The sequence below is a fragment of the Scyliorhinus torazame genome, chromosome 30, assembly GCF_047496885.1.
Source record: "Scyliorhinus torazame isolate Kashiwa2021f chromosome 30, sScyTor2.1, whole genome shotgun sequence".
Taxonomy (NCBI): Eukaryota; Metazoa; Chordata; class Chondrichthyes; order Carcharhiniformes; family Scyliorhinidae; genus Scyliorhinus; species Scyliorhinus torazame.
This window is the reverse complement of record NC_092736.1, coordinates 28380463-28408104: the sequence shown is the minus strand read 5'-3', so window position 1 is coordinate 28408104 and position 27642 is coordinate 28380463. Positions and strand designations below refer to the sequence as shown.

The window sequence follows — 27642 nt, the reverse complement described above, 5'->3', positions numbered from 1 at the left end:
AATTGGAGCTCGAATTGTTTAATAGACCGCACTGATTATTTGATAGACTGAATCATGAGGGGCTGGTTTAGCTCAGTACGGTAGTCAGCTGGTCTGTGATGCAGAACAAGGCCAGCAGCGCGGGTTCAATTCCCGTACCAGCTGAGAATTCTGAATTCTCCCTCTGTGTACCCGAACAGGCGCCGGAATGTGGCGACTAGGGGATTTTCACAGTAACTTCATTGCAGTGTTAATGTAAGCCTACTTGGGACAATAAAGATTATTTATTTATTTTATATATAAAGGGAACATAGGTGGCACTGTGGTGTTGAATGAGAAGTGTTTATAGAACGCAATAAAATTGAAATTGACAAAACAGGTTCACTTGCGTTGCTATGTAGAGAGTTTTGGAGAGAGAGACCATTTCAGGAGCAGACCCAGTACACTCTGTCCTGTCAGACTGAAACCTATGGAAAACTTCAAAACTACAGACAGACCTGGCTTCTCCCATTAACTACATCATCTGTGTTCCACTAAGTTTAGTTTATCATAGAATTTACAGTGCAGAAGGAGGCCATTCAGCCCATCGAGTCTGCACCGGTTCTTGGAAAGAGCAACCTATCCAAGGTCGACACCTCCACCCTATCCCTATAACCCAGTAACCCCACCCAACACTAAGGGCAATTTTGGACACTAAGGGCAATTTTAGCATGGCCATCCACCTAACCTGCACATCTTTGGACTGTGGGAGGAAACCGGAGCACCCGGAGGAAACCCACGCACACACAGGGAGGATGTATAGTCTAGGACTAAACACCACTCTCCCCCATAAATGATCTACACTCCAGGGAATGAACAGCAATCAAAACACGATTGCATTAGTCCTTTATCTGTTACCAAGTAAGGAATTCAAATCAATAATTACCTCACTCTTTTATGACTCCTTAATTACAACTTCAGCAGACACACAGTCTGAGTATATTAACCCAGGTTCCTTGATAAAATGACTGCCACAAATATAAAATATAATTTGTAATAATTTCTACATTCATCACAAGGTCAAGACTTTCTTTCTAGTTTTTATTACTGAGACACAATCGGAATAAAACGTTCTGTGTTCGGTTTTGGTCACCTTACTTCAGGAATGACATACTTGGGTTGGAGGCAGTACAGGGATGATTCACCCAGGCTGATCCCAAGGGATGAAGGGGTTGTCTCCTGAATGCTGGTTCCATTGGAGTTTAGAAGAATGAGATGTAATCATAGAATCTCTGCAGTGCAGAAGGCCATTCGGCCTGTTGAGTCTGCACCAACCCTCTCAAAGAGCACCCTACCTAAGTCCATTCCCCCGTCCTATGTCCGTAAACCCACCTAACCTACACATCCCTGGACACTAAGGGGCAATTTATCACGGCCAATCCACCTAACCTGCACATCTTTGGACTGTGGGAAGAAACCGGAGCACCCGGAGGAAGGAACCACAAAGGCAATGCAAGGGGCAGCTGGAGGCTGCAAATTAATAAAATATTACGGCCTGAATTTTCAGGATGGTGGGCGTTTCCAGAGAGTTGGCAGGGGAGCAGATCCCTACCAACCCCAACATTCCCACGGCCACTCCATGCTCTAATGAGCATTGACTCGAAACCGGTGGGACCTCTATCCTCAGCGATTGGCCGACAGCTCTCCAGCCCATCCAGGCACAGCACCGGAAGAGGTATTGCAGTGCATGCCTGTGATTGGGTGCAGGGAGCCTCCAGTGTCAAGGTGAGTGGCAGGGGTCCCAGGGAGCGGCGGGTAAGGGAAGAGTTAGGGAGTCGCAAGGAGGGGTGGGGGGACCTCGATGCCAGGGGGTGGCGGGGGGATGGGAGAGAGAGTGATCAGGAGGTCTCTGGTCTACCAGGGCGCTCCCAGTCTGAAGGGGCCTTCCAATGGAGGGGCCTTCCTGCCCAAGATTGAGAATGAGAACTTCCTCTATTTCCCACCCTCAGTCATCGCACAGCCAACAGCCTGCAAATTGAGGATGGGCAGGCAAAAGGCCCATAAATGGCTACTTAAGGGCCTTAATTAGGAACCCTCTGTCTGTGAGTTTTTGTCCGTGATTCCAGAAGAAAAGAAGCCACTTTACAGTTTTCGAAATCCCACACCTCATTAACAATCAACGTGGGAACACAGTCCAACTTCAAAGGGAGATACAAATAAAGGCTTTTGTACTTGATAACGCAGGTTTTTCCGTGGCGTTGGAACAAAGACCTTTCAAGCATTCCTTTTAACCCATAATGGCAGCGACATTTGGCAATCCTGGAGACCTAGCCTACTTGCAGACACTGGATCCTTTGCTGAAGACCTGGTGGAGAGCGTTGGTCACGTAAGCCAAGCCTCTGGCTTGTTGGGCATGTTAATAATGACGTGTTGAGGGCAGCACGGTGGTTAGCACTGTTGCTTCACAGCTCCTGTGTCCCAGGTTCGATTCCCGTCTTGGGCCACTGTCTGTGCGGAGTCTGGACGTTCTCCCCGTGTCTGCTGGGGTTACTCCAGGTGCTCCGGTTTCCTCCCACAGTCCAAAGATGTGCAGGTTAGGTGGATTGGCCATGCTAAATTGCCCTTAGTGTCCAAAAAAAAGGTTGGGTTGGGTCGGGTGGGGTTACTGGGTTACAGGGACAGGGTGGAGGTGTGGGCTTAAGTAGGGTGCTCTTTCCATAGGCCGGTGCAGACTCGATGGGCCGAATGGCGTCCTTCTGCACTGTAAATTCTATGATTCTATGAGCTGCATTGCCCTATCTGTTGCTTCAACACCTGCCTAGCAGGCCACACTGAAGATCTCTGGCCCCAGTTGGACACCTGACTCCTTCTACCCTGATTCTACTGGAAGTGCGATACCATCTCCTACAAAACTGATTCATCTCTACATGCCTTTCTTATCTTGTGAAGTCAACCAGGGAAAAGTGAATTTTACAACATCGGGATTCAGCTAGTCGATCTCTGCAAAGCATTACCTCATTGGACTTTGATCCTGGACTCTGGAATTCACGTGAACAAATATTTATTTTTCTCTTTGGTCTCTGTACTGTGAAACCTTTTCTCTATCCCTATCTTTACTGTACCAGTGCCAAGGGAAATTCTGAACCCTCCCTTCTGCATTTTGAATGTGTGCAATGAACTAACCCTTTGAGTTTGTCCAACCCCTGGTTTGCTGTGGAGTTATTAATAGAAATCTGATCACCCAAGATCTGAGGGGTTGGGAAGCACGCACTGCTTATTAAAAAGAAACAATTCACGGCAGCACGGTGGCGCAGTGGTTAGCACTGTTGCCTTACGGCGCTAAGGTCCCAGGTTCGATCCCGGCTCTGGTTCACTGTCTGCGTGGAGTTTGCACATTCTCCCCATGTTTGCATGAGTTTCGCCCCCACAACCCAAAGATGTGCAGGGTTGGTGGATTGGGTACTCGAAATTTATGAAAAAAAAGAAACAATTCAAGACACCTTACAGTGTTGTTTGAATGGCCTCCTCCCCTCCCCCCCCCCCCACACTCCTGGCAATAACACAAGTCCTGCAGAGAGCCAATGGCCTCTTTCTCCGCAAATAACCATTGTCTGATTCTACATAGGAATATTCTGGTAAATCGACACCACAGTCTCCATAGGCCTGCACGTTGTACCACATCAAGTACTGTTCCAATTCCTTTTTGAAAGTGTTTGATCTACTTCCACTGCCCTTTCAGGCAGCATACCAGGAACTAATTGCCATACCCGTTGGAGACAATGGGAGACAATGATAGCTGAGTGTTATTGCATCAAGACATGGCCCAGAATGGGCGGCATGGTGGCACAGTGGTCAGCACTCACAGCGCTCAGCACCCAGGTTTGATCCCGGCCCTGGGTCACTGTCCGTGTGGAGTTTACACATTCTCCCCGTGTCTGCGTGGGTTTCGCCCCCACAACCCAAAGATGTGCAGGGTAGGTGGATAGGCCCCGCTAAATTGCCCCTTAATTGGAAAAAAAATAATAATTGGGCACTTTAAATTTATTTTAAAAAACACATGTCCCAGACGGATTTGTTAGTTTCATCTTCCAGAAATATGGAATTCTGGATCATAACAACTCACTGTTGGGGTCAGGTTCCGACAGTTCGTTAACCCAGATGAGATCCCCCAATTTATTACTCTCCATCCCTTCTGCGGAATCTATCCCGGTACAAGCCAATTTAGCGTGGATTGGCCATGAAGGCTTCTCCCCACCACCTTTTCATGGGCAATTAGGGATGGACAATAAATGCTGGACTAGCCAGCGATGCCCGTATTCCATGAATCCTTGGTAATATCATTCTGGTAAATCTATCGTGTACCCACCCCGATGTCTTCAATATTTCTAAAGCTCTTTAGAATAACTTGCTTGCTTTGGTACTCTGTGCTTCTTATTTGTAAAGACAATGATGTTGTTTGCCCTTTCCTCTCGTCCCACTCAGCTTCGAAGATTTGTGGAAAAACAGCATCTGTGTTACTTTTTAATAACTATAAATTTTAGTAAATTATGGAGCGCTGGCTCCACCTGGTGGGTTTATTGAGTATTGATCCTGCAGCACCATCATGCTCTTCAAATCGTAGAACCCCTACAAGTGCAGAAGGAGGCCATTTGGCCCATTGAGTCTTCACCGACCCTCTGAAAGAGCACCCAACCTAGGCCCACTCCCCTCCCTATCCCAATAAAGGTAGTCAAGAAGGCATACGGCATGCTTGCCTTCATTGGCTGGGTCATTGAATTGGCAAGTCATGTTGCAGCTGTATAGAACCTTAGTGAGGCCACACTTGGAGTATAGTGTTCAATTCTGGTCGCCACACTACCAGAAGGATGTGGAGGCTTTAGAGAGGGTGCAGAAGAGATTTACCAGAATGTTGCCTGGTATGGAGGGCATTAGCTATAAGGAGCGGTTGAATAAACTTGGTTTGTTCTCACTGGAACGAAGGAGGTTGAGGGGCGACCTGATAGAGGTATACAAAATTATGAGGGGCATAGACAGAGTGGATAGTCAGAGGCTTTTTACCAGGGTAGAGGGGTCAATTACTAGGGGGCATAGGTTTAAGGTGAGAGGGGCAAGGTTTAGAGGAGATGTACGAGGCAAGTTTTTTACACAGAGGGTAGTGGGTGCCTGGAACTCGCTACCGGAGGAGGTGGTGGAAGCAGGGACGATAGTGACGTTTAAGGGGCATCTTGACAAATACATGAACAGGATGGGAATAGAGGGATACGGACCTAGGAAGTGTAGAAGATTGTAGTCTAGACGGTCAGCATGGTCGGCACGGGCTTGGAGGGCCGAAGGGCCTGTTCCTGTGCTGTACATTTCTTTGTTCTATGGTGTGTCCCAGTCTTTCTGCAGTTATCCCTGTAGCTCAGCAATGACTGTTGGAACATTAAAGCATTCCTATCAACAAGTGGAGATTATTTAATATTCCATTAACCAGGACCTTGTTGACCAGTGGGACAGAGATAGTGATAAATAGGCTTAAGACGAACAAGACACGGGGAGAATGTGCAAACTCCACACGGACAGTGATCCGGGGCCGGGATCGAACCTGGGTCCTCGGCGCCTTGAGGCAGCAGTGCTAACCACTGCGCCACCGTGCCGCCTATTATTTGTTTATAATCAACCCGAGAAGCAATGGGCCCAACCATGGGGAATGTCGTCATGCACATAGCGTGGGAGGGGGCCATTCAGCCCATTGCGCCTGCGTCGGCCCTTCGAAAAGATGGCCAAAGGAGCCGATGCCACTCACCACATTGCGGTGTTCACAGACAGTATTCTTGTGCTCTCGGGGTTCGGAGGTTATTGTAGGATCGAGTGACCTGCTTTGGGTGTTGGATGATGAACTAAGTCCCATTAAGTCCAGCTCTCTTCTTCTGCATGGATATGGGAGCCCAATAACATCTCACATGCTCATGTCTTTGAGAATCGTGATATCAGGTCCCACATTAACCTCAATATCTCTCAGGCAGTGGGGTCGCCCCTCGCTTCTGTGCATTTACTGAAGCTCCGACAACTCACGAGGTGTCCCCCCCCGGCCCGGCTTCTTACCCTGTATCACAGCTATACTTGGCTTCCGGGTCGCAAGTGCACTCCAGCTGGGCTAATGGTGAGCTGGGATCCTCGTGATGCACTTCTCTGCCCCCCTCCCTCTACCTGCCCCGTGGGTGGCAATGCCAACTGATGGGGCCAAAGCAGCCGGTATGAATTTCCCTCATCCCAGTTCATGGCAGAGTCGAAGAGCCTTACAGCACAAAAGATGCCCTTGGGAGCCTGAGCCGGCCATCAAGCACCGATCTATCCCAATCCCGTTTTCCAGCACTTGCTCCGTATCCTTGTGCGCTGTGGCGTTCCGAGTGCTCGTCTAAATACTTCTTAAATGTTGTGGGGGTTCCCGCCTCTCCCACCCTTTCAGGCAGCGAGTTCCAGACTCCCACCACCTTCTGTATCACACATTTTCCTCACATCTCCTCTAAACCTCCTGCCCGTAAATCCATGCCCCCTAATTATTTGTTTTTTAAAATATTTTTATTCGGGTATTTGCAAGATTTTATAATAATAACAATAGCAGTTATATAAACATGATACAATAAACATTCCCCCCCCCATCGCAATCTTCACCCCCCCCCCAACCATAAAGCAACAGACTGCCCCCCCCCCCCCCCCCGCCAGAACTCCGCATCTGCTGACAGTTTAATTTTCCCCGAGAAAGTCGCCCAACGGCTGCCACCTCCGGGAGAACCCGAACATTGACCCTCTTAAGGCGAACTTTATTCTCTCGAGACTGAGGAACCCAGCCATGCCACTAACCCAGGTCTCCACACTCCGGGGGCTTCGAGTCCCTACATATTCAGAAGATCCGTCTCCGGGCTACCAGGGAGGCAAAGGCCAGGACATCGGCCTCTTTCGCCCCCTGAACTCCCGGCTCTTCCGACACTCCAAAGATCGCCACCTCCGGACTCGGCACCACCCGTGTTTTGAGCACCCTGGACATTGCCTTAGCGAAACCCTGCCAAAACCCTCGAACTACGGGCGTGCCCAAAACATGTGGACATGATTTGCACCTCGCACACCTGTCCTCTACCCCAAAAAACTTGCTCATCCGGGCCACCGACATGTGTGCCCGGTGGACACTTTCAATTGAATCAGGCTAAGCCTGGCACATAATGAGGATGTATTAACCCTGCTTGGGGCATCCGCCCATTGCCCCGCCTCTATCTCTCCTCCTAGCAACCCCACATCCAGCCTCCAAAGCGGACGTTGCCCTCTCTCCACACTTACCCATAGATCCACCCAATGCGGGGCATGATCCGACTCTGCGATTGCCGAGTACTCAGTATCTACCACCCCCGGTATTAGAGCCCTGCTCAGAACAAAACAGTCGATGCGAGAGTTACCTTGTGGACACGGGAAAAAAAAGAAAACTCCTTCGCCCTTGGCCGTGCAAACCTCCCTGGGTCTACTTCCCCCATCTGTTCCATAAACCCCTTCAATTCTTTTGCCGCAGCTGGCACCCTCCCTGTCCAGGATTTTGACCGGTCCAATTCTGGATCAATGACTGTATTAAAATCTCCTCCCATAATCAAGTTATGTGACTCAGTCTGGGATCTTACCTAACACCCGGCTCATAAATTCCACGTCGTCCCAATTTGGAGCATATATGTTCTCGAGTACCACCTGCACCCCCTCCAGCTTCCCACTCACCATTATGTACCCACTGAAGTGTTGGGTACTCTGATACACAGACAAACCAACACGGTTGCGAATGGTACAACGCAGTTTTATTTCAAATATCTATTTACACTGGTAAACTGTTTACTGAGGTTCGATCATGGCCCTTGATTCTGTGGACCTATTCCTAATTCTATCGTGTAGTAGCACTCAGCACATGGTGGCTGTCTGAGGGGCTTGTAATGAGCTCTGTGCCCTGAGCAGTCTCCTGCTCAAGTGCCCAGGAAGTGTCGTGTTCCCTGTTTTGTACTGTGTATGCTCTTGCCTCTGATTGGCTGTCGTGTTGTGTGTTGATTGGTCCGTTGATCTGTCCATCAGTATGTATGTATGTATGTGCTATGATGTTTACCTGAATATCATGACACCCACGATTCTCCCTGCCTCGAATGCCACTCCTATACTGATCGATATCGCTACCCCCCCTGGTCTTTGAGTCCAGCCCTGAGTGGAATACTTGGCCAATCCACCCCTTTCGCAATCTCGTCTGGTCTGTAACCTTTGGGTGTGTCGCTTGTAGCATTGCCACGTCCGCCTTCAGCCCCCTCAAACGCGCAAACACGCGAGCCCTCTTGACCGGCCCATTCACCCCTCAAATGTTCCACGTAATCAGCCTGGTCGGGGGTCTTCCCGTACCCCCCCCCCAACCCCCGCAGACTAGCCATCGCCCTTTTTAAGCCAGCCTCCAGCTCGCGTCCCCGGCCTCCTCGAGCACCCCCCCCCCCCTCGGGCATTCGCAGCTCCCCCCCCCCGCTCCCTCCCCCCCTGGTAACAGCACTAGAAACCCAACCCCCCATCTCAAGCTCTAGCTTAGCACCTGCTTGCCCCCCACTGTGCTTCCGTGAGTCAGCTGACTAAGCTGACTTGCTAGCTCCCACCCATGGCACCAAACAGTCTGCCTCCCCATTGTTCTCTCCCCTCTCCCCCCCACTTGGACAAACATATTCAAAGCATCACATTCCCCAGTAAACAAACATCAGAAAAAAACAGCGAAAAAACAGCCACAGAAAACACCACCCCAGGAACCACTCCCCCTCCACCCAGCTCCCAGTAAGACAAAGTTAACTTTAGCCATCAAAACAGCCCCTTATTGCACATAACACTACTTATTCAAACCAGCACAAAAGTGATTGTCAACAAATCTCCACTACAGTACCTTCAGTGTCTTTAGCTCGCCTCCAGTCTTTTTTCCTTGATGAAAGTCCATACTTTGTCTGGTGTTTCGAAGTAGAAGTCCCCTTCCTGATGTGTGACCCACAGACGGGCTGGGTACAACATCCCGAACTTCACCCCCTTCTTAAAGAGGGCCGTTTTTGCCCGATTAAACCCAGCTCGTCTCTTGGACAAATCCGCGCCCGGGTCCTGATAAATGCGCAGCTCACAATTCCCCAACTTGCTGCTCCGTTCCTTCTTGGCCCACCGCAGAACGTGTTCCTTGTCCAGGAATCGGTGAAAGCGTACCACCATCGCCCTCGGCGGCTCGGGGCTTCTTCGCGAGGGCTCTGTGCGCTCCATCCACCTCCAGGGGCCGAGGGAACGCCTCAGCCCCCATCAACTTCTCCAACATGTCCGACACACAAGCCCTCGCATCCGATCCCTCGCTGCCTTCAGGGAGGCCGACGATTCTCAGATTCTGCCTCCCGGACCTCCTGCTTCTCCTGCATTCTTTTCTGGCGGTCATTCATCATCTCCACTTAGGTCTCCAGCACGGTTATGTATTCCTCGTGCTCGGACACCTTTTTCTCCACCTCCTGGATCGCACGTCCGTCTCTGCACCACGATTCTGCACCACCTGATCAATCGAAGCCTTGATCGGGTCCAGCGTGTCCTTCTTAAGCTTGGCGAAGCAATCTTCAGAAAACTTCCCCAGCTGCTCCGTCGACCACTGTGCCGTCTCCCCGCGGCCTTGCCTCTCCGCCATGCTTTCCCGCGTTGCCACCTCTGCTCGCGTCTTCCTTGTAGGACTTTGTCTTCTCACATGGCCACTTCTGGTCCAATTGTCCATACACCGGAGGGGGATTTCTCCTCACTGTCTCACTCTTCACCAATGTATCCAATAAAATCCGGGGAAAAAGGTCCAAAAGTCCGTCACAGGCGGGAGCTATCAAATGTGCGACCTACTCCTCCATGGCCGCCACCGGACGTCCCATGCCCCCTAAGTATTGACATTTCCAGTCCATCTTATTTAAATCCCTCAATTTTATACACCTCGATCAGGGCAGCACAGTAGCATTGTGGATAGCACAAATGCTTCACAGCTCCAGGGTCCCAGGTTCGATTCCGGCTTGGGTCACTGTCTGTGCGGAGTCTGCACATCCTCCCCGTGTGGGCGTGGGTTTCCTCCGGGTGCTCCGGTTTCCTCCCACAGTCCAAAGATGTGTAGGTTAGGTGGATTGGCCATGCTAAATTGTTCCTTAATGTTCAAAATTGCCCTTAAGTGTTGGGTGGGGTTCTTAGGTTATGGGGATAGGGTGGAGGTGTTGACCTTGGGTAGGGTGCTCTTTCCAAGAGCCGGTGCTGACTCGATGGGCCAAATGGCCTCCTTCTGCACTATAAATTCTATGATCAGGTCCCCTCTCAGCTTTCTCTGCTGTGAGGAAAACAACGTCAGCCTAGCCAGACTCTCATAGCTGGAACAATCCAATCCCAGGCAGCATCCTGGTGAATCTCCTCTGCACCCTTTCCAGTACAATCACATCGTTCCTATAGTGTGGTGACCAGAGCCGGACACAGTACTCCAGCTGTGGCCTAACGACATGCTCCATCACATCTTCCCAGCCCCTATATTCAATGCCTTCATTAATAAAGGCAAGTATCCCATAAGCCTTCTTAACCTGTTGCGTTCAGGGAGCGATGATCCACCTGGCCCTTTGTGCTTCAGAGTAGCCTGCAGTTGTTTATATTCCCCCGCCTTGCTCGTCCTCCCAAACTGCATCACCTCACCCGCTTTCAGGGTTAAATTCTATAATAATAATAATCTTTATTGTCACAAGTAGGCTTACATTAACACTGCAGTGAAGTTACTGTGAAAATCCCCGAGCCGCCACATTCCGGCGCCTGTTCGGGTACGCAGAGGGAGAATTCAGAATGTCCAATTCACCTAACAGCGCGTCTTTCGAGACTCGATGGGCCGAATGGCCTCCTTCTGCACTGTACATTCTATGAAATCTATGACTTGTGGGAGGAAACCGGAGCACCCGGAGGAAACCCACGCAGACGCGGGGAGAACGTGCAGACTCCGCACAGACAGTGACCCAAGCCGGTAATCTATCCTGGGACCCTGGAGCTGTGAAGCAACAGTGCTAACTGTCATGATATGCAGACATGCAGATAATGATATACAGACAGCTAATGGACACAGAACAGGACATGACCAATGAGCAGGCAGGACACTCAGGGGTGGGATCTGACTATAAAAGGCACGAGGCACTCACTCTCCGCCTCTTTCCACTGATGAACATCTAGAGAGTGAGTCAGGGTGTATGTACAGTATCACACCTTCAGCATGTGGCTAAGAGCTAGTCTGGTTCAGTCAGACAGAGTAACCACACTTGGGTTAGCAGAGAGTCAAGCTCATAGAGAACTGTGCTAACTGGTTCAAAAAATCAGATTGAACTAACTTCAAGGTCTGGAGTATCTTTTGGTTAAAGCTGCATCCAGTTGCAGCCTGTGTTATCCCAGAGTACATAACACGACACTAACCACTGCGCTACCGTGCCGCCCGCAAATTCTATTTGCCATTGTTGTGCCCATCTGGCCAGCCCATTTGTATCGCTCTGAGAATCAAAGAATCCCTACAGTGTAGAAAGAGGCCTTTTGGCCCATCGAGTCTGCACCAACCCTCTGAAAGAGCACCCAATCCTGTTCAGGGAGTCCGGGTTTCTGACAAGTCCTGTCCATCTCAGCTAATACGAGATCATCAGGACTTCTATGCTTGTATCTGTGTCTTGGAGGACACTTATGTTTGTCCATTAGTGCCCAATTCCTTTTTTTCCAATTAAGGGGCAATTTAGCGTGGCCAATCCATCTACCCTGCACATCTTTGGGTTGTGGGGGTGAGACCCATGCAGACACTGGGAGAATGCGCAAACTCCAGATTGAGACCCAGAGCCGGGATCGAACCTGGGACCTCGGCGCTATGAGGCAGCAGTGCTAACCACTGCGCCACCGTACTGCCCGTGATTAGCTTTCCTAACGACTCATCCGACGTCCAATTGCTCCGCTGACCAATAGGAGGCGGCGGGGGCGGTATCTCTGGCGCTGGGACTGTTGGGGTTCGGGGCCGGTGACGGACACAGAGAGCGGCCGAGTGACGTTTGCGAGAGGGATGGGAGTGGCGGGTCACGATGCTGGCAGTCAGCACCAGTTCACTAGCTGCCACAAGTACTTCAATGCCTACACCATCACGGAGAGGAGGAAGTGATTGCTACACGAGCAGGAATTGCAGCAATTTGTTTGTTCTTCAAACTGAAATGCAAGGAGACGGCACTAGCAGCAATCACAGAAAAGGAATTGTGTGTGGTTTTCCTCTGGGACAGGGAAGTGGAATTTAAGCACCAGCATGTGAAATCTGTGTGAAACATAGAGTTTACAGTGCAGAAGGAGGCCATTCGGCCCATCGGGTCTGCACCAGCCCTTGGAAAGAGCGCCCCACTTCAGCCCCCGCCTCCCCGTAACCCAGTAGCCCCACCCAACCTTTTTGGCCACGAAGGGCAATTTAGCGTGGCCAATCCACCTAACCTGCACGTCTTTGGACTGTGGGAGGAAACCGGAGCACCCAGAGGAAACCCACGCACACACGGGGAGAACGTGCAGACTCCGCACAGACTGTGACCCAAGCTGGAATCGAACCTGGGACCCTGGAGCTGTGAAGCAACAGTGCTAACTACTGTGCTACCCCTTGTTTGAAACCTTTGCAATCGTGTCACTATAATGGTGTATGATAACTATCAGTCTTAAAACTCATGAGGCACCATGTGCTGTTTTAAAAATAAGAGAATGCCATCCGCCTGCATGTCCTCCCGGGCAGTACACAGGCCCGGTGCCCAGCTGGGCAGTGTCACCTCCTGATGTCGGCCCGCGATCTCAGTACCATCTCCTCCTGACATCAGCGTGCTGTCCCAGGACCAAATTCCTTTTTATAGCAAACAACAAGAGCATGTGAGGAACTGAAGATGTATCAGTTCGTCATAAGGAAGAGGACCTGAGACACAAACAGGCCAGGATCTCACAACTGAATCTGCTGGAGAGAGCTGCTCAGGAGAATCCACAGCAGTGCTGGTCACCTCCCGGGCCTCTGATGAACAACCCATTAAGAAGCTGAAATCGGAAATAAAGCAGTACAAAGATGATGTCTTGAGGTGTGGCTTTGTTAATGGTGCCAATGCAAATCAGGATGCAAAGCCCATGTGTGCTATGTGCAGGGAAGTACTGACAAATGAAAGATTAAACCCTCAAAAGTTCAAAAGCATTTGAAGACTAAAAATTGCGAGTTCAAGGACAAACCTCTTGATTTTTTCAAAGGCTGAAGCGAGGAATAAATGAAAGTTAAAGTTGGAAAAACAATAGGAGCCCATATTTCCTGGGCACAGTTGTTAGCACAGCTGCCTCAGTGCCAGGGACCCTGGTTCTGTGTGGGGTTTGCACATTTTCCTCGTATCTGCGTGGGTTTCCTCTGGTTCCTCCCTGTTGCTCCCGTTATTTACAAACCACAAGCACATTTCGTGTGTTGACCAAATGACCACACAACCAGTATGTTAGTTCAAAGGACAGTTTATTATTGAACACAAGACTTATCTCTATGTGCAATGATACACGCGGCTACGCATTAAACTACACCTATCAACTAAGATGACTTTGACCTAACTTCTGGGTGACCGGCTCTGTGCGGGTAGATAAGGCCTTTACCCGAGTGCCCACGTGTGTCGGCTGGAAATCGTCAGGTTTGTCGCGGCTGCGGCTCGTCCCTCGGGTAGCGATCGCGGTCTTGAAATTGGCTGGTCGTTATGCTGCAGTTGGTGTGGGCACAGGCCGGTCCCAAAAGAGATCCGATACCTAGTGCGCAGGCCCGCTTATCCTTCTTCTTTCACGCCCTTTTGGGCGGTGCTAACTCAGGATCCAATGGATCGATAGGGTCTCAATCACTCTGATCGATACCGGCCAATTAGGGGTGGGTACCTTGATGGCTGGGCGGGTCCTAGTTATTGTTCCAAGTGCATATGCCTTCCCATATAAGGGGAGGTGGCGCCGGGGAGTCTGCTACTGTTGCTATTCCTTAATTTGAGTCTATTGTCCTGGGGAAATCGGTGATTGATCTTTGACAGGTGCAAGTTTCAGTTCGGTCTGGTTTTCCTTTGCTCAATACACAGGGGCAGTGTACTGTCTGTGTCCCGACTTGACCACAATTCCCATTATCCTTTGCGGGCGGCCATTTTAGATGGCCACATCCCACAGTCCAAAGATGTGCAGGTTAGGTGTATTGGCTATGATCAATTGCACCTTCGTGTCCAAGTAAGTCGTCCCCCCCACAAGTATCCAAAGCGGTATACTTGTTTCTCAGGGGAACGACCGCAGGGGATCTCTGCACTGACTGCTTTTTCCCAGTCCCTCTTACAGTTACCCACCTATCTCCAATCTTTGGTGTAACTAATTCCCTGAAGCTGCTATCTATGACCCCTTCTGCCTCCCGAATGATCCGAAGTTCTTCCAACTCCAGCTCCAGTTCCCTAACTCGGTCTTGGAGGAGCTGGAGATGGCAGCACTTCCTGCAGGTAAAATCAGCAGGGACACTAACTGCATCCCTCACCTCAAACATCCTGCAGGAGGAACATTGCACTCCCTTCCCTGCCATCCCTCTAACTTTCTACCAAGATCTGGCTATTGCAGCAGGGGCATGGGAACCTGGATTGTAGTTTTAGGGTAAGGGAGAATGAGAGTATAGAGGTCAGGAGCACAAATTTGACGTCGCAGGAGGGGGCCAGTGTTCAGGTAGGTGGTTTGAAGTGTGTCTACTTCAATGCCAGGAGTATACGAAACAAGGTAGGGGAACTGGCAGCATGGGTTGGTACCTGGGACTTCGATGTTGTGGCCATTTCGGAGACATGGATAGAGCAGGGACAGGAATGGATGTTGCAGGTTCCGGGGTTTAGGTGTTTTAGTAAGCTCAGAGAAGGAGGCAAAAGAGGGGGAGGTGTGGCGCTGCTAGTCAAGAGCAGTATTACGGTGGCGGAGAGGATGCTAGATGGGGACTCATCTTCAGAGGTAGTATGGGCTGAAGTTAGAAACAGGAAAGGAGAGGTCACCCTGTTGGGAGTTTTTTTATAGGCCTCCTAATAGTTCTAGGGATGTAGAGGAAAGGATGGCGAAGATGATTCTGGATAAGAGCGAAAGTAACAGGGTAGTTATTATGGGAGACTTTAACTTTCCAAATATTGACTGGAAAAGATATAGTTCGAGTACATTAGATGGGTCGTTTTTTTGTACAGTGTGTGCAGGAGGGTTTCCTGAAACAATATGTTGACAGGCCAACTAGAGGCGAGGCCACGTTGGATTTGGTTTTGGGTAATGAACCAGGCGTTGGATTTGGAGGTAGGAGAGCACTTTGGGGACAGTGACCACAATTCGGTGACGTTTACGTTAATGATGGAAAGGGATAAGTATACACCGCAGGGCAAGAGTTATAGCTGGGGGAAGGGCAATTATGATGCCATTAGACGTGACTTGGGGGGGTACAAGGTGGAGAAGTAGGCTGCAAGTGTTGGGCACACTGGATAAGTGGGGCTTGTTCAAGGATCAGCTACTGCGTGTTCTTGATAAGTATGTACCGGTCAGGCAGGGAGGAAGGCGTCGAGCGAGGGAACCGTGGTTTACCAAGGAAGTGGAATCTCTTGTTAAGAGGAAGAAGGAGGCCTATGTGAAGATGAGGTGTGAAGTTTCAGTTGGGGCGATGGATAGTTACAAGGTAGCGAGGAAGGATCTAAAGAGAGAGCTAAGACGAGCAAGGAGGGGACATGAGAAGTATTTGGCAGGAAGGATCAAGGAAAACCCAAAAGCTTTCTATAGGTATGTCAGGAATAAGCGAATGACTAGGGAAAGAGTAGGACCAGTCAAGGACAGGGATGGGAAATTGTGTGTGGAGTCTGAAGAGATAGGCGAGATACTAAATGAATATTTTTCGTCAGTATTCACTCAGGAAAAAGATAATGTTGTGGAGGAGAATGCTGAGCCCCAGGCTAATAGAATAGATGGCATTGAGGTACGTAGGGAAGAGGTGTTGGCAATTCTGGACAGGCTGAAAATAGATAAGTCCCCGGGACCTGATGGGATTTATCCTAGGATTCTCTGGGAGGCCAGGGAAGAGATTGCTGGACCTTTGGCTTTGATTTTTATGTCATCATTGGCTACAGGAATAGTGCCAGAGGACTGGAGGACAGCAAATGTGGTCCCTTTGTTCAAAAAGGGGAGCAGAGACAACCCCGGCAACTATAGACCGGTGAGCCTCACGTCTGTAGTGGGTAAAGTCTTGGAGGGGATTATAAGAGACAAGATTTATAATCATCTAGATAGGAATATGATCAGGGATAGTCAACATGGCTTTGTGAAGGGTAGGGCATGCCTCACAAACCTTAGAGTTCTTTGAGAAGGTGACTGAACAGGTAGATGAGGGTAGAGCAGTTGATGTGGTGTATATGGATTTCAGCAATGTGTTTGATAAGGTTCCCCACGGTAGGCTATTGCAGAAAATAAGGAGGCTGGGGATTGAGGGTGATTTAGAGATGTGGATCAGAAATTGGCTAGCTGAAAGAAGACAGAGGGTGGTGGTTGATGGGAAATGTTCAGAATGGAGTACAGTCACAAGTGGAGCACCACAAGGATCTGTTCTGGGGCCGTTGCTGTTTGTCATTTTTATCAATGACCTAGAGGAAGGCGCAGAAGGGTGGGTGAGTAAATTTGCAGACGATACTAAAGTCGGTGGTGTTGTCGATAGTGTGGAAGGATGTAGCAGGTTACAGAGGGATATAGATAAGCTGCAGAGCTGGGCTGAGAGGTGGCAAATGGAGTTTAATGTAGAGAAGTGTGAGGTGATTCACTTTGGAAGGAATAACAGGAATGCGGAATATTTGGCTAATGGTAAAGTTCTTAAAAGTGTGGATGAGCAGAGGGATCTAGGTGTCCACATAGATCCCTGAAAGTTGCCACACAGGTTGATAGGGTTGTGAAGAAGGCCTATGGAATGTTGGCCTTTATTGGTAGAGGGATTGAGTTCCGGAGTCAGGAGGTCATGTTGCAGCTGTACAGAACTCTGGTACGGCCGCATTTGGAGTATTGCGTACAGTTCTGGTCACCGCATTATAGGAAGGACGTGGAGGCTTTGGAGCGGGTGCAGAGGAGATTTACCAGGATGTTGCCTGGTATGGAGGGAAAATCTTATGAGGAAAGGCTGATGGACTTGAGGTTGTTTTCGTTGGAGAGGTGGTGGTTAAGAGGAGACTTAATAGAGGCATACAAAATGATCAGGGGGTTGGATAGGGTGGACAGTGAGAGCCTTCTCTCGCGGATGGAAATGGCTGGCACGAGGGGACATAGCTTTAAACTGAGGGGTAATAGATATAGGACAGAGGTCAGAGTTAGGTTATTTACGCAAAGAGTAGTGAGGCCGTGGAATGCCCTACCTGCTACAGTAGTGAACTCGCCAACATTGAGGGCATTTAAAAGTTTATTGGATAAACATATGGATGATAATGGCATAGTGTAGGTTAGATGGCTTTTGTTTTGGTGCAACATCGTGGGCCGAAGGGCCTGTACTGCGCTGTATTGTTCTAAACCTTTCTGACCCCGGTACGCAAGAGCAAGCTGTCCAAAGCCTTTGGGCTCCATAAGCCACATATCTGTGCACCATGAAATTCAAGGGACCATGTATGAAAGGGGAAAGCGGGCAGCATAATCAAAGACCTCCCACCCGGCTTACTCACTCATCCAACTTCTTCCATTGGGCAGGAGATGCAACAGTCTGAGAACACGCACGAACAGACTCAAAAACAGCTTCTTCCCCGCTGCTACCAGACTCCTAAATGACCCTCTTATGGACCGACCTCATTAACACTACACCCCTGAAATGAAATGAAAACCGCTTATTGTCACAAGTAGGCTTCAAATGAAGTTACTGTGAAAAGCCCCTAGTCGCCACATTCCGGCACCTGTTCGGGGAGGCTGGTACGGGAATTGAACCGTGCTGCTGGCCTGCCTTGGTCTGCTTTAAAAGCCAGCGATTTAGCCCAGTGTTAAACCAGCCCCTGTATGCTTCACCCGATGCCGGTGTTATGTAGTTACATTGCGTACCTTGTGTTGCCCTATGATGTATTTTCTTTTATTTCTTTTTATTTTCATGTACTTAATGATCTGTTGAGCTGCTCGCAGAAAAATACTTTTCACTGTACCTCAGTACACGTGACAATAAACAAAATCCAATCCAAAGGTTTAACCGGGAGTTAGCACTGCTGCCTACAGTGCTGAGGACCCGGGTTCGATCCGGACCCGGGTACTCCGCATGGAGTTTGCACATTCTCCCTGTCTGCGTGGGTCTCACTCCCACAACCCAAAGATGTGCAGGGATTGGCCACGCTAAATTGCCCCTTAATTGGACAAAATAATTGGGTACTCTTAAATTTTTTTTTAAATGAAAGATTTTACTGCCATTTCCAATGCAGACACAGAACAGTGCAGGAATTTGAGTTAACGTTTCCCCCCCAAGTAAGAGTTCCTCACCTCAATAAGCAACAATAACCTGATTGATGTACAGGGGAAAAAGAACAATACCTCCCCTGCGATAGTTCGAGATTTAGAAATAAGTCACAAATCACGTAACTGGTTTTGATCGGCGAGCCATCAGTTCATGTCAAGCCTATAGAAACTCCGTTCCTCGCTTCACAGGAACATCCAGTCACCGTGATCAATAAAGTGGAAGATTAATAAAAGACAAACTAGAAAGGCACTTTTGTCTTTTTTTAATGATAGAACATTGTAGTACAAATAAACTTTAGACTCTTGGACTCCTGAAGGCCATTCCTACGGAAGGCTGTGTGACCTGCAGATTGGACAAGTTGCCAAAGTCCTGCAAAACAGAGGGGGAAACACATTAAGCCCAAGGTGGAGAGAATCCAGACAACAAACAGGTTAGTCAAGCAGCACTTCTGGGCCAGTAAGACAATCTTTACTGGGTCAACAATGCTGTATGGCAAGGACCTGAATTCAATGAATTCTGTTGGTGAACAGTTAAAAATAGACAAATTATTGCATCGACAATGAAGTTAAAAGACCAATTAATTCTGTCCACTCCAGTCCCAGAAAGAGTCAAGTCATTAAAAAATTCTGTTCATGGGGATGTGGGCTTCACTGTCGAGGGCAGCATTTGTTGTGGTGGTAAACTGCCTTCTTGAACCGCCGCAACCCATATAGTGTAAATCTTTATTTTCACAAGTCGGATTACATTAACACTGCAATGAAGTTACTGTGAAAATTCCCCAGTCACCACATTCCGGCGCCTGTTCGGGTACACTGAGGGAGAATTCAGAAAGTCCAATTCACCTCACAGCAAGTCTTTCGGGACTTGTGGGAGGAAACCCACGCAGACACGGGGAGAACGTGCAGACTCCGCACAGACAGTGACCCAAGCTGGGAATTGAACCCAGGACCCTGGCGCTGTGCAGCCACAGTGCTAACCACTGTGCTACTGCGCCGCCCGATTTTGACCTAGCGAGTTATATACAGGCAAATCCTATATTTTAGGGAATAGGCCGAGTTAATCCCTTAAGAAAGGATTTTCTTTAAAACGGGTATTATTCACCCCGAATGGACCATCAGCCCCTCATTCTGGTATATGAATGTGGACACATTGGCCAATTATAGAACATAGAACATTCAGTGCAGAAGGAGGCCATTCAGCCCATCGAGTCTGCACCAACCCACTTCAGTCCTCACTTCCACCCTTTCCCCGTAACCCAATAACCCCATCTAACCTATTTTTGTCACTAAGGGCAATTTATCATGGCCAATCCACCTAACCTGCACGCCTTTGGACTGTGGGAGGAAACTGGAGCACCCGGAGGAAACCCACACAGACACAGGGAGAACGTGCAGACTCCACACAGATCCAGCTGGGGAGACACGAGTTGGAGAAGTTAACGTATCTCCTTCTCCCCCTCCCCCACTCTAAACAATAAATAAAGTAACTGAAAGGGAAGAGTTTGGATCTCAATGTGACTGGCTGTGGGAGCCGTGTCTCCCGTAGCTGTTGCTGCCCCGGTCCCAGGGATAGCTGTCTCCCCTAGAGCTGTAGCCTCCCAACGCTTTCTCTGCGTGGTCCACCCGGCTCTGCTACCTGTTGAGGGATTTTCCGTTCCATCCCCTCCGACCCATCCCTATTGTCCTCCGGGTTTCCAACAGTGGCGAAGCTGAAACAGTGGGCTGCCATGACGATGACCTCCTTAAAAGTCAACTCTCTGTTTTTTCCTCCACAAATTACTGAACAGGGAAGCTTGTTCAAGTGGTTGAGGGGAGCAGCCAGTGCCAACTGCCAGTTTACAACCCAATCACTTTCATTCCATAAAGGCCTCATTTCTGGTAAAATGGTACCCCATAAATACAGGATTTGCCTGTATTTAAAGTCGGGGTATCAGGCAGCCCAATGGCACGGTGGTTAATGCTGCCTCACAGCACCAAGTTCGATCCCAACCCCAGGGTCACTGTCAGTGTGGAGCTTGCACGTTCTCCCCGTTTCTGTGTGGGTCTCACTCCCCCACAACCCGAAAGGATGTGCAAGGTAGGTGATTGGCCGTACTAAATTGCCCCTTAATTGGAAAAAAAAAAGAATTGGATACTCTATTTAAAAAAATAAATTTAAGAGTACCCAATTCATTTTTTCCAATTAAGGGGCAATTTTAGCGTGCCCAATCCACCTACCCTGCACATCTTTGGGTTGTGGGGGCAAAACCCACGCAGACACAGGAGAATGTGCAAACTCCACACGGACAGTGACCCGGGGCCGGGATCGAACCTGGGACCTTGGCGCCGTGAGGCAGCAGTGCTAACCCACTGCGCCACCGTGCTGCCCTAATTATTATTATTTTAAAGTCAGGATGGTGAGTGACTTGGAGGGGAACTTGTAGGGGGTGGTGTCCCTGTGTATCTACTGCCTTTATCCTTCTAGATGGTAGTGGTCGTGGGTTTGGAAGATGCTATCGAAGGAACCTTGGTGAGTTGCTGCAGTGCATCTTGTAGATGGTACACCTGGCTGTCACTGTTCGCCGGTGGTGGAGAGATTGAACGTTTGTGGTGGATTGGAGGGTAGCAGTAAATTTTGATCTTGGGGCTTCTGTGCACACCATCCATCTGACGTGGGAGCAATTTTACAAAACCCAGCAGTTGGCTGAAAGTAGGTCCTAAAAACTACTGGTGTACCCTTAGTCCAGAATCAAATGTGGTCTTAATCCAAGCTGCAATGCAACCAGGAGATCCTTGATGGGTAAAGTTACGTGATGTTGGCAATGCCTCCATTTGAGGGAGTCGGAGTGAGATGGTAGGGCTTGTACCACAGGATTGAGCTACAGTGGAAGTACGGCTTGTGCATCCATTCTGGGATCAGATTTGGAAACGCAAATCAACCCCCAAAATCTTGACCAAGCCTGCCTTACTTCACCGTCTATCTGCATCCCAACTTAGGACTGGTTGGATACTGGACCACTTGCCCTCTAGAGCCCTAGATGACACTCAAACGTGGCTAGTTCCGCCAGTGTATGCAATCTGAAAACTAATCAATCATCCATCAACTTACAGCGGGACGTCACAGACACCATCAAAGATAAGAAAACATTAGACGTTAAAGCTTACGGGGAGTGTCAGGTATTGTGTGGGGGGGTGGGGTGTCTATAAAGAGATGGGCAAATAGGATAGAAAATGGGCTAATCTCAGGTTAGGTGCCTTTTTATAACATCTTCCCACCTGGAAGTCAGTTTTGGGAAGCAAGCTGCACCACAATAGGCGGCACAACGCCAGGAACCTGGGTCCAATTCTAGCCTCGGGTGACTGTCCGTGTCCAGTTTACACGTTTCCCCGTGTCTACGTGGGTTTCCTCCGGGTGCTCCGGTTTCCTCCCACAGTCCAAAGAAGTGCAGGTTAGAAGGGGTTATGGGGATAAGTGGACCTAAGTAAGGTGCTCTTTCGGGGGTTGGTGCAGACACAATGGGCTGAATGGCCTCCTTCTGCATTGCAGGGATACTATGGATCACCGCCCTTTAATGAAAGTGTCCGTCTTCCGATGATAACTACAATAATCTCCCAGTATTGCTGGACTGAAGCATGATGCACTATTGTTATAATATAAAAGCGTTCAGTTTCTTTGTAAAATCTCGGTGAGACACAGGGTTTATGTTCGGCATGTCCAAGATCTGTCAAACGGCAGACTGGTTCTGGGTGCACGAGCACAATGTTAATGCGCTACACTGCAGTGACATGATTGGAGACACATCAAAATGCAAACGGTACCAGCATGGACTACTCAGCTTCCCTCTCACCACCTAACTGGAGAAAGACGGAAGTCGCACACGTGCAAATTCCCCCCACAAGAATGATACAGCAGTCAGCACGCCCTCATGTCACAACCTCCGAGAGCGTTTAAACAACGAGGACACATTTTTAACCTGGCGAGACCGCAACCTCCCCGTCACTCACCAGCAGCTTCAGCATCTCCTTGGTGTCTGGGTCCACCTCAATCATCTCCTGATCCAAAGCGGAAACCTGGAAAACACACGCAGAGACAGAGTTCAGCAAACGGAGCAGCCACTTCCCTCGGCCAAACCACGGAGCACAATCTCCAGCGATGAGTCCTCAGCATGCAGCGCGGCTCAGTTGATGAGCGTACACGCCAGAGTTTGTGGGCTCAGGCCCCACCACTAAGTCAAGCGCACATACTTAAAGATGAAGCCATGGCCTGAAATGGCAGCTCAAGCTCAGATAAACGGGACCATGACAGCATGACTGAAACACGGGGGGGGTCCAACCATCCAGTCACTTACTTGGATCTTGGCAATGGGATCTTCCTGTGAAGAACTAGAGAACCAGTAACTGCACTACAAAGCAAGTGATTGAACACAAATATCAATCACAAAAGCCCTTTCAATAGCCTGTAGGTGTGGAAGAAACTATACGAGTTCTCCTTTCTTCCAAGGACACCTGGTTGTGAAGTAACCCCATCGACCAGAGACACTGAAAACACTTTCCCCATCAGCTCACCGCCCAGGAAAGTAACGGGCAAATTGGATTAAGCTTCTAGTCACTGGTAACAGCAACAGGACCTGAATCCAGTCAGACTTCAACCAATTATGACTCAACTATTGGAAACCCTTACCAAAGATGAACAATTGACACATTCACATGTGGACAAGATCAAACAGGCCAATAAAGTTATAAATACAAAACAAACTTTTAGTTTAAATCAATACAGAGCACAATGTCTGGAAATAAATTAACCAGCATTTCAGATTGAGCAGTTCCACGTGTACTGTGTTGTGGCGGACACATCATTATCAATGAAGTCAGAGGTAAAGTGGGATCGAGCGAATATATTTCGAGGCCAGACCAGACCTTCAGTGTCCTAAAGTCCTGGAACAGTGCTAAAGATCTACTCAATGTTTCCTGTCAAGAACTCGTAATCGAATAGCGTTGTGTTTTGCTGTCCCCCCCCCCCCGCCCTTTATTTGTTCTGGGGGGGTGGGGGGGCATCGCTGGCTGTGCCAGCATTTATTGCCCATCCCTGAGGGCATGTAAGAGTCAACTACGTTGCTGTGGGTCTTGAGTCACATGTAGGCCAGACCAGGTAAAGACGGCAGATTTCCCTCCCTGAAGGACATTAGAAAACTAGGTGGGTTTTTACGACAATTGACAATCGGTTTCATGGTCATCATTAGACCTTTAATTCCAGATTTTTATTGAATTCAACATTTATTGAATTGGAGCAACACCATAAAGCTTTGGACACGGCCTGCACTGGAACGGCCCACAAGGCTGGGAAAACTGTTCCGCATCATGAAAAAGCAAACATATATATCGCACAATTGACAGAGACAAATGGTAACTATTTGGGTTGAGATCATGTTGAGACGGCCCCTGTACTTTATTAGTGGAGATCATGTGTACTTAACCAACAAACACTTGTTCAACTCCGGCCCGAAACGAGGAAGACTTCTCGACAATCAATTGGAGGTTCCAGCAGACATGGAACAGGTAGCGTCCAAACTCAAACCGTACTGAATAGGCGGCTGAAAGAGGCCACGCAACTGAAGCGAGTGTGCATGTGAGGGCGGAGGAGCAATATGATATTGCACAGCCCCAAGATGAAGGACAGCTGTCTCAATTCATTCTTCATGCTATAACTGTCTTCCCAGAAGATGCTGCTGCATCAGTGTGCTGATAAATCTGGCAGCATGAGCTCAAGTGGAGCTGAAGGATCTTCTAAATCGGAATCTAAATTATGATCCAAGCTCAGAAGCAGAACGATTCACTTTATTCCAAATCTTTTGACAACTACCCTGACCGTTTGTTCCAGGATTTCGTCTAACTTCAAAGATTCCCAATCTTGCTACTTCAATACAAAGCCCAGGTCCCCAAAACATTCAAAATGTGACATCAGGGCTTCTTAAATCCAGCAGTGAGAGATTGAAGAGATACCCACCTCTGGAACATAGTTATCCCTCCTCTCCCGCTCTTCTTCCTGCAGTTTGATGGAGATGCCTCGGACAGGCCCACGCTGAATTCGCTTCATTAAGTGTGTCACATACCTGGGTAAATTAAACACCAGTTATTGGACATTTTCATTGCTGTATCCAACTCTCTACCCACACACAGGACTAGGTGATAGCAAACTACTAGATGAATTGACACCGGCTTCCAAACAAGCTGCTCATTCTAATTTGCGGAATTCTCAAGCTCTAATAGTAAGCTTGAGGTTACCCCATCTCTGGATCTGTAAAGATTTAATCACCTGCTAATGCTCGTATTCCAAGCAGTGTCTGGCATCTTTGAATCTGTCTATATATGTTTCTGAAACATACCTCTTCATTCACCTGAGGAAGGAGCAGCGCTCCGAAAGCTAGTGACATCGAAACAAACCTGTTGGACTTTAACCTGGTGTTGTAAGACTTCTTACAAGTCTTAGTAAGGAGAGAGCTCCTCTTCCAGCTGGCAACCAAACTGGATATCCACAGTACATTTTGAATTTCAGACATTTGAAGCATTCGTTCTTGTTTCTTCCCCCACAATGCCTCATGCCCATACAACATGGCCACCAATACCCATCTGCACATGTGCACTTACATAGAAATCCACTGATATCACAGATTGGACCAGTCAGCAGCAAATGCAGCCTTGGTTAGAAGCACTGGAAAGTTAAACCAGGCACGACTATCTTCAAAATGACCTGCCTCATACATCCACCCCATCCCGACACCAACACAGGACCCATAGCCGAATCATTTTCCAGAATGCATTGCATTCACACATTAATAGCAACCATTTTGAACTATCAGAAGGCACCCATGCTGGCACAGTGGTTAGCACTGTTGCTTCACAGCACCAGGGACCTGGGTTCGATTCCCTGCTGGGTGACTGTGCGGAGTCTGTACATTCTCCCCGTGTCTGCGTGCGTTTCCTCCGGGTGCTCCGGTTTCCTCCCACAAGTCCTGAAAGGCGAATTAGACATTCTGAATTCTCCCTCGGTGTACCCGAACAGGTGCCGGAGTGTGGCGACCAGGGGCTTTTCACAGTAACTTCATTGCAGTGTTAATGTAAGCCTACTTGTGACAATAATAAAGATTATTATTGTAACAAGAAGCAGCCATTCAACACCACAACTTGATACAGCTGGGGTGAATTGGGGGCGGGGGGGGGGAAGAGAGAAAATAAGATTTCTTACCCTGCAATTTTGTTGCGAAGTTTCTTGCTGGGGATGATGGCAATCTCCTCGCAGACCCTCTTGTTGGTGTGGAAGTCATTGCCGAGGCGGGTGTAATATTTTTCGATGATCACTCGGGCGGCTTTCTTGACCGTCTTAGTCCTGACACGACCCTGAGCAGAAGAGAGAGTTATAAACAGCACCCCTCGTTCTGCAATTGTTATAATCCAACTGCAACCCAAAAGCAGGTTACAGAATAGGAACTATTCACTAATCTTTCCTGCATTAGTCCTAGGGCTAATAGAGCCGAGAATACATATGGTTTCTTCCCCCTAAAGCCCTGACTAACATCTATTCAACAGCTATAATCCGAAGACATTGGCTTCCTCAAAGGAGTTGGGCAACAGAACCCTAAATATATGACCCATCCACCACCACCTGTACATTAATTTTCATACTGAACACCCTTTGGATAAGAGTCGCAGGAGCCATTGTGCCCCGAGGTATGACCGATGTCAATAGCAACAGGAGTAGGCCATTCAGCCCCTCGAACCTGTCCTGCCATTCAATAAGATCACGGCTGATGCTGTGGCCTGCCAAGTGCCTGCCTTTGGCTCATATCCTTAATATTTTTACTTAACAAAAATCTATCTCAGATTTAAAATTAACTGTTCCAGCTTCAACTGCTGTTTGTGGGAGAGATTTCCAAACCTCGTACCAGCCTCCCCAAACAGGCGCCGGAATGTGGCGACTAGGGGCTTTCCACAGTAACGTCATTTGAAGCCGACTTGTGACAATAAGCGATTTTCATTTCTCGATCACCCTTTGAACGAAGAGATTCTTTCTAACATCTCTCCTGAATGGTCTGGACCATTCCCCCTAGTTTTAGAATCTCCAGCCAGTGGAAATAGTTAATCTTTATCCACCATGCCTTTCCATGGTAAGATCTTTAATACCACGATCAGAGATCACCCCTTGGCCTTCTAAATCCGAGCAAAAACCGGTCTAATTTGAGTATTCTGCCCCCCCCCCCATTCAGTAATCCAGCACAGTATAAAAACACAGATAGGCCTTTCGGTCCATCACACTTGTGCCAGCCACTTGGGCTATCCACTCCAGCTTCTTCCACACAGCTGCTAGTGTCTCCTTTACTCACCCACCCCTTTCAGGCAAATCAGATCAACTGCCCCGCATTTGTAAATGAAATACCTTCCCCTCTGCTGCAGGTTTATTTCAAACCTGGACATTGCCCAGGGAAACAGTTCCTCCTCCATTAAACCTTGCACCAAATCCCTGCTGCAGGGAGAATTCCAGGTTGCCCACAGGGGAGCAGCATGGGCATTTAAAGCTCCTCCAAGTGGGAGCCTTTTCCAGCTCGGACCCAGAGCCCAAAGGCCTGAAACCTCCACCCTCCCCCTTCATTTCCAGGCATCTCCTGTCCCCGGCGACGGGAGGGCTCGACAGTCACAGCCCCTCCCTCCATCTCCCGCTCCCCTCCCGCCTAATATCGGCGGATAAAGATGGCCGGGCGAGTTATCGGTCCGCCCGCGCCGCCGCTGGGAGCCGGGGCGGCCGCTGAGCGGGCGGATGAAAGCGGATTGTCCCCCGAGTACGGGCGCAGCGGACCCACCATCTTGGATGCCGACCCAGAAAAGAGAGCGGTGCCTGCTGGGAGCGGCTCTATGAGGACCCCACCAGGCCCCGGCTGCCCGGCGCATTGCCTGCTTCCAACTCCCAACCAGCTGCAGTCAATCCACCTCTGCCTGTCACCAGCAATGACCATTCCCCAGTCAAAGCAAAGCCCCAAACCCCTGCAGAAGAGTTCCACGGTTCACAAATAATATTATTGAGGTTTTTTAAACATAAATTGAGAGAACCCATTTTTTTCCAATTAAGGGGCAATTTAGCACGGCCAATCCACCTACCTTGCACATCTTTGGGATGTGGGGGCGAAACCCACGCAGACACGGGGAGAATGT

General features: G+C 49.0%; 1 protein-coding gene across 1 annotated transcript; it reads right to left on the bottom strand.

Moving 5' to 3' along the window:
* Positions 1 to 18710: 18710 nt before the first annotated feature.
* On the bottom strand, positions 18711 to 27409 carry LOC140404473 (small ribosomal subunit protein eS17). The gene is made up of 5 exons (XM_072493064.1): positions 27294 to 27409; positions 25685 to 25836; positions 24446 to 24551; positions 22447 to 22512; positions 18711 to 18832 (listed from the first exon to the last, which is right to left on the bottom strand). Exons 1-5 carry the CDS (start codon positions 27294 to 27296, stop codon positions 18758 to 18760), a joined length of 402 nt encoding a protein of 133 aa, XP_072349165.1. The 5' UTR covers positions 27297 to 27409; the 3' UTR covers positions 18711 to 18757.
* Positions 27410 to 27642: the final 233 nt, after the last annotated feature.